Source organism: Archocentrus centrarchus, chromosome 24 (assembly GCF_007364275.1).
Source record: "Archocentrus centrarchus isolate MPI-CPG fArcCen1 chromosome 24, fArcCen1, whole genome shotgun sequence".
NCBI classification, from domain to species: domain Eukaryota; kingdom Metazoa; phylum Chordata; class Actinopteri; order Cichliformes; family Cichlidae; genus Archocentrus; species Archocentrus centrarchus.
The window spans coordinates 16,454,526-16,461,965 of record NC_044369.1 but is presented as its reverse complement, the minus strand read 5'-3'; the positions used below and the strand labels follow the sequence as shown (position 1 = coordinate 16,461,965).

Below are 7,440 nucleotides of genomic sequence, written 5' to 3'. Positions count from 1 at the left end.
ATCCGGAGAGAGGATGCAGGACAAACAGCCGAAGACAGAGCTAGTCGAGCTCAGAGTGCACAGTCAGTTTATTTGTCTTTAAAAAACAAAATCACTGATGGGCCGCGCGTTTGCGCACAGAAATACAGCAAAGAGACCAGTTTGAGGAGCTGAGTATTTGGTATTGGTTCTGTCTGGGCCCAGCGCGGAGATCTACGTACGCTCACCATTCTCCTTTGGGCAGTAGGTAATGTGGGAAGCAACAATAATTAAAACCGTGGGAAAAAGGCGACCAAACAGACAGTAAAATGTTAAATATTGATTTTTTTTTTTTTTTTTTTTAAAAAGGAAGAAATTTTAACTCAAAAGACGGCAATGATGTGAATTAAAAACAAGCAAAAAAACAAAAAACAAACACCCACTAACATGGAGATGGTAGCATCACCAAGAAAACTCAAAACAAACGCAACACCAAAAAGAAACACAGACAGCCACGGGATCTCCTTCTACGGCCCACAAATCCACATTACTCACCAGTAGAAAAAGAAAGGAAAAAACAAACTACGAATCCCTTGTTCACATGCTACTTGCAATGGCCACCCTGCTCTCAGTGGCTGCCTGCGATCTCCTCTCACCGCTCCCTCCACTGTTTAACAAAAGGAAAATAACAGTCATACCTAGTATTGTTGGCCTTAATACCGGCAACAAATCATAACATAAAATTTTTTGACACACGTATTCTCCGAAGTTGGATTTCTTTGACCAAAGAGTCAAAATGTTACAGTGAGAAGCCACTCTTCATACTGCCTTAGATGCAAAATCCCTTTTAAAAAAATTAAATGTTCAAGATACTTTGTTATAAAGACTTCACCTGACCACTGAACGTAAGGCTAGAAAGCAGAGACCGCCGTGCAGCACTCCCAATTCAAGAGCCAACTCTTACCCCAGCTACACTATTGATACAAGGCAGGATGGATCCAAGTTATCACGTTGTTTACACTAAATTCAGACCAGGCAACAGTTTTCCAGTCTTCTATGGTCCAGTATTGGTGAGCCTGTGTGAACTGTATCCTTAGTTTCCTGTTCTTAGCTAAAGGAATGGCACCCTGTGTGGTCTTCTGCTTCAGTAGCCCATATGCTTCAAGGTTCAATGTATTGTGAGTTCAGAGAAGCTCTTCTGCTTGGTTGTAACTAGTGTTTAAAAAAACAAAAACAAATTTTAGTACATGGCGTCAAACTCAATCATATGAAGGGCCAAAATTCAAGATTCAGTCTGAGTCGCGGGCCGAACAGAATCAAAAATCATTTTAATCAGCAAAATGATTTGAATGGTCAGAATACAGCAACCTTTTCCTCAACACATTAAATAAAATATTAAATTTAAAAAATTCTTCAAAAATGACATCAGGAAAAATTAGAATATTTCAAGCTGATGAAAATTTGCTAATTTTTCAGGTAAAAATTTTGATGTCAATTTTTGAGCTTCATTTGCGGAAAAACGCTGCATAAACTGCGCAGTGCGTCCAGTTTATCAGCAAAAAGTGCAGCTGCAAACACAGCGGTGGAGACTTGCTCTGATTTGCATCCCTGAAGCTGCAGGGATAAAGGTGCCGCCATTTGTGAACTTTAACTGTAATAAAGCCTAATTTCTCAGCTTTCACAAACTGTTTTTTCGGTAGGACAAACGGTGCGGAATTACGGTAATTCAAAATTCCTTTGATCAGCCGGCTCAGCGGTGATACACAGCCGTTCACGCCAAGTATAGGGCACGTAACGGGTGCCTCAGCGACGACGTCTGTTACGGTGCTAATGACGCCTTGTGTCTTCGGGACTTTGCTGCGCAGCGTTTCCTGGTGTGTGAGCAGTGTCAGCTCACCTGTGCAGGTCTCCCTCTGCATCTTCTCCCATAACTGTAATTGAGTCTGACACGTGCTTTAGTACCAACTGAGCATCACAGGCCACAGCCTGCCTGAGTATTGCTGCTGACCATGTCCATCCCTTTATGGCCTGAGCTGGTTTCTTGAACATGACAGTGAGTTTACTGTACTCAAACAGCCTACACAGCCACTAGATTTCAATCCAACAGAGCACCTTTGGGATGTGGTTTAATGGGAGATTCACATCATGGATGTACAGCCCATAAATCTGCTGTTTGATGCTATCATGTCAACATGAACCAAAATCTCCAAGACCAGCATTACAGGATTATACTAAAGTAAACTGACTTGTAACAATTAACATTAAAAAGTGACAACACTGGCCTTAAAACACCGATTAGCTTATTAAACACTCAAGAGTTCTACATAAATTCTATTTATTTAAAAAAAAATGTGTTCATATTTTTGAATATGTGCTACATATTCTTAAATTATTACAAATTAGCAGACACACAGCAAACACCAAGGCAACAGGGTCTCCACACATGTTCCTCCTCTCTACATCGACTGTCAATCACAGAAAACTGTCAAAATGCCTTAAATAATTTAAATAATGTACTTTTTTTTAAAACAGTACTGCGGTGTTCAATGGAATCAATCTATTATCTTCTTATTGTAACGTACCTACCATAAAAGTACAATTTTGACATGTACATTCATACTCTGCATTAAAAACAACACTTACAATGCATGAGTACAAAACACTGTTAATTTTCTATATTGCATTGGCCCATCCAGATGTTGGCCACTGCTTCAGAATACTAATGTGGTAAATGCCACTCTTCATAATGTCAGAGGTATTTTAAGAGTGTCTGCAGTCCTCATTCTGACTCAGACTCCTCGGAGACATTTTTTGTTCGTCCGCAATGATTTAAAGTCCAGTTTGAGGGCAGCTGAGGCACTGAAATAATTTGCAGGTCTCCAAATGATACTGGAGCGGTGGGGCAATATTCTTAAGATCCTTCCGTAAAACTTCTTCCTGCAAAGAGAAAAAATACAAATTTATTGGTTCAAATGTGTAACTTGTAGAGGTAACAAAAGTACAAGTATCTCAATAAAAACAGTACTTCATGGAAATCCCTGCAGTGACCTTCATGCTTACTGTAGTGTAAGAGAATTGGTAAAGGAAATAAGGAGGGAGGAAAGAGGCAGAAGTAGCCTCCAGTACTCACAGTAACAAAAGAGTTGGTCCCTGGAGTGAACTTATATTCCATGTACTTTGAGATTTGGCTGGTGGGGGCAAGCACGTGGAGGTGGAGGTGACCTACTGAAATGTAGGGTGGCTGGTGGAACCCTAACCTGTGGAGGAAATCACATCAGCGCTAAAATCAGCCCGACGACCACGCCAAAGTGCAGCTCACAGCAGGAATGAAGCACTTATGAGCAACAAAGCACATCTCTACCTCTCACTTCGTATTAAACTATAATTACATAGTTTACATTAACGTGGAGGTGTATCATACATTTACATTTACATACAATTACTTAAGCCAAAAGGTTCATATTCTGGGGACTGTTTGCTTTCTGATTGAGAAGAGGACTGCTATACTTCTCAAGTCTGTATTCTGAATAAGAAGCCACAGTCAGCAGCTGGTTAGCTTACAATAAAGGATGAAAACAGTGAGAAGCAGCTGTCTGGCTCTGGCAAGTGGTAAAAAAAAACAAAAAAAAACATTTCTATAACCCTTCTAAACCAATAAAGGCATACTCGTTATGCTCATTTCTCTGCTCATATTCTTAATTCTTGGACTATACAGGTCAGCTTTGCATAATTTGCAGTTCAAAACAATCCCCATTCATTTCTAATGTCATTAATGTCATATTAAGATACATGGTAGCTTTTCAAATCTAATGTTAATGTAATAATTTGGCTTGCAGCAGTTACACTGCACCCAGCAGAGACTGCAGGATTTTATTTTCCATGGCTGAGAAATCATGTTCATGTTTACAACTACAGCCAATTTAGAATCACTGATTAACTTAATGTGAATGTGAGCGTGAGTGGCTGTCTGTCCCTGTGAGCCCTGTGGCAGACTCGTGACCTGTCCAGGTGGATGGATGGACAGGAAATGAGACGCCACTGGAAATGATTCCTAAAATCCCATGGGAGAACTGGAGCCTATCCCAGCTGCCAGGGTGAGAGGCAGGGTACACCCTGGACAGGTTGGCAGCCTGTCGCAGGGCATGAATAAAAAGCACTGTGCTTTTATTTTATTGGGCAATTATCAAATCTGTTATCTGTTATTGTATTACTGCATGATTTGGTTACCCGTTTGTCAAGCTTAGATCATTAATTCAAATTATCTGGAAAGATAATTGGCATGTTTGCCTCCATCACCCATTCAGGTTATATTTGAAGAGACAGCAATGAAGCAGAACCTGATAATCACTAAGGACATAAACCACAACCTTCATAAAGAGTCTGAGTTTATGTCCTCAGGAAAAGGTACAGGGGTTACAGAGGGTGCAGAGTTGTAAGTTGAACAGGTATAAATTTTCTTTAGTGCCACTCTCAATCAAACTACTGAATACTAACAGGTCAGTGCCAGGTTTGAAGTTTCCTCCTTCCTCTACTCTTTGTGAGGCAGACTGAGCATCTCCTTATTTTGTGGGAAACAAGAGGAGCATCAAACCTCCAACCAGCTCAAAGTTTTTAGGTCAAAGAAGACCTGCCTCCACCTACCTTATATCCATCATATCAGTAATCCCTTGGTCACGGAGCACATCTTTCCCCAGTTTTGCCATTCTTTCAACTATTGGAGACATGATTTGTTATGTGTTGGTAAAAAATCTGATTAGACAAAAACAGCTTTGATGGAGTTTTGTAAATCTTGAAAAGCTGGAGAAGCAGCCTTGGAAAACTAAGAGTAGCAGATGTTTGCAGCAGCAGTGTAAGAACCAGTGGTAAAGGTCTAGTTTCAAGTATTAAAAAGGAAAATATGCAGCAGCAGTGACAACATGATAACCACAGTGTGAAGAGGAGGTCCATTTTCTAGCTGACCTAGATTGATGTGTCCTTTGTGCAACAAGAAGCAGCTGTAAATGTGCTCTCTGGGAACAACCAGGTAGTGATGAGGAGCAGCTGGGTCAATGTCTCTGAAACACACCAGGTCTTTAGTCTGAAGTCGGGAACAGAAAATAGGAGGAGAGTGTCATTCAAGCTGTGAATGCATCGCTGTTAAGATGCAATGCAGTTTGTTCCAGTGGTGGAGTAGAAAGTATTGTCAATGCATACTACTACCTGTAGTGATACTTCAGCTGTGCAGATAAAAGAATGAGGAACCCCAGCATCCTTTAACTAATTCTGATAGGTGTGTGTGTATGTATCATATATATATATATATATATATATATATATATATATATATATATATATATATATATATATATATATATATAGATACATACACACACACACACACACACACACACACTGCCCTAAATGCTCTGTTTCTGACTGACTTTTGTCAGTCAGAAAGGCAGAGCGTAAGAAATTAGCTTTAATTAAAAAAAAAACAAAAAAACAATTAAAGCCTGGGGGTACATTTAAAGACAATTCAATTCAAACAGGATGCCTTTACTTCTTTGAAATATAGGCATCCTACATTTAAAAACACTTCTAAACTGGAGTGAGAGCAGCTTTAAAATCCTAAAGCACACAGAGTCAGTGAATCACAATGACGGACAGTGCAGAGCTACTTTTTTTTTGTCTTTATCCATCTTATAATAAAAATATTAACAACAAACATGGTTTTTGGTCTTCTGATATATTGTGCTTTGACGTGGACGGTATATTACACCAAATTATGCCACAGAAAGTCACTGATGCGCTCCTGTCAGCCTGTTGCTCCTTCCTGAGGTTTGGAGACGGGAAGAAGAGCTTCACGTAGCTTTAACACACATTCTTTGGATTCAAGGGATTTTTAATAGTTGTTGTGGCTCGGCAGCTCTTATTGTAAGTTCACAAAAAGAAATAAAATGTTGACCCCGCGTTTTCCCTACTGTGTTATGTTTATTATATTTTTTTTAAATGCTGCGTTTTCCCCCTCATGGCCGTACATTTAAAACTGTATCCACTGAAGTGGATCAGCTGCGCCTAAAATCTGCAAGTAACTTCAAAACAGAAACACCGAGAATGACTTTTCATCAAACTAACAGTGTTTCTCGCTTATTTCTTTATTTAGTTTATCAGCACTTCTTAGACCAGAAACATCCGGGTAGCGTTTCCTCCTAAAACACCTGTATCGCTCTACCTGTGATGAAAAGCATCTTACCTCTTTCAGGATCGTCGTCTCTTCGTCTTTTTTATTCGCTATCAAACAGAAAATACATGTTTCCACAGTATTTTCATCTGAGTTTGACTCTTTTGTCGCCATGTCTCCCACATGATCTGAAACCGGTCTGTTTCCTGAACGCTTCCCGAAGATCGTCGATGACGTGAAGAGATGTTACTCTGGAGCTCCACCCCAAACTAAACACTGTGGAAATGAAGGCACCGTCTTTTAAATTTTTTTTTCTCACTTTGTGACCCCCCCTGGAAAATATTAAAAAATGACCTGTTAGGTCACCCTTCCACTCACCGGCCACTTCATTAGGTGCACCTGTGAAGGCCTCGATGTAGGGGAGATCGGAGCACATTGATCCACCCTGGATTTTTCCTTCATCACTGCAGCTGAATCAATCCGCTCGTTCTCGTGTAAACGGGCCTGAAGAGACCTCTATTGGTAGCCTTGTACATGAGCCTTGCCAGCATCAGTGCTATAATATTTAATATTTTTCTCAATGTCAAAAGTGAGTATTAATATTAATCTACAACAATACAACTGTCAGTAAGCTGAGATGCAGCTTTGGCTGATGATATCAATACCAAGTGGAGGTCAAAATTGGCACCTCTCAGTCTGACCTGGTCTGTTACACACCAGTTTTGAAATAGTCTTTATTTCTGATTGGTCTTTTTTTTGTGTGTGTGTTCTGGGTAATCTGCACTTGTTCTATGTATGTTGCTAATAGTACTCATTGTCAAATATCACACATTCTGTAAAGTTCTTGTTGGACTGAAATGGAAAAAATAAAATAGTTATGTTAAAATCATGACGGGTTTTTTTTGCCATTTGGTTTGGGGCACATTGTATCACAAAAATTCACTTTTGTAAATTCAAAATTGCAATATGATCCCATGAATTCTCCAGCATGAATCTCAAAACAAAAATGGCTAACATCTCAACATTTATAATCATAATACTATGATTGCCTTCTTAAAAATCAGGTTTCGGATTAGGGGCTAAAAAACTAAAATTTGGTCCAATGTGCCCCGGTCTCCCCTATTTAGCCATGTAGACACGGACAAGTCAGCCTTGAAGTTTGAACTAAGCATCAGAATTGCAAAGAAAGATGATTTAAGAGACTTTGGTGGTTGTTGGTGCCAGAAACTGCTGATCTGCTGGGAAAATATACATATTTATAGGAGAAAATGCCTTGTTGATGTTAGAGGTCAAAGGAGCTGGTGGTCTAATAGGTGTGGGGG

The 7,440-nt window shown here is 39.7% G+C and overlaps 1 protein-coding gene across 1 annotated transcript; it reads right to left on the bottom strand.

Annotated features, from left to right (window-relative positions):
* Positions 1–2,274: 2,274 nt before the first annotated feature.
* Positions 2,275–6,575, bottom strand: LOC115774682 (histidine triad nucleotide-binding protein 3-like). Its single transcript, XM_030722042.1, has 6 exons — positions 6,497–6,575; positions 6,191–6,394; positions 4,918–5,035; positions 4,600–4,669; positions 3,089–3,215; positions 2,275–2,895 (listed from the first exon to the last, which is right to left on the bottom strand). Exons 2-6 carry the CDS (start codon positions 6,290–6,292, stop codon positions 2,788–2,790), a joined length of 525 nt encoding a protein of 174 aa, XP_030577902.1. The 5' UTR covers positions 6,293–6,394; positions 6,497–6,575; the 3' UTR covers positions 2,275–2,787.
* Positions 6,576–7,440: the final 865 nt, after the last annotated feature.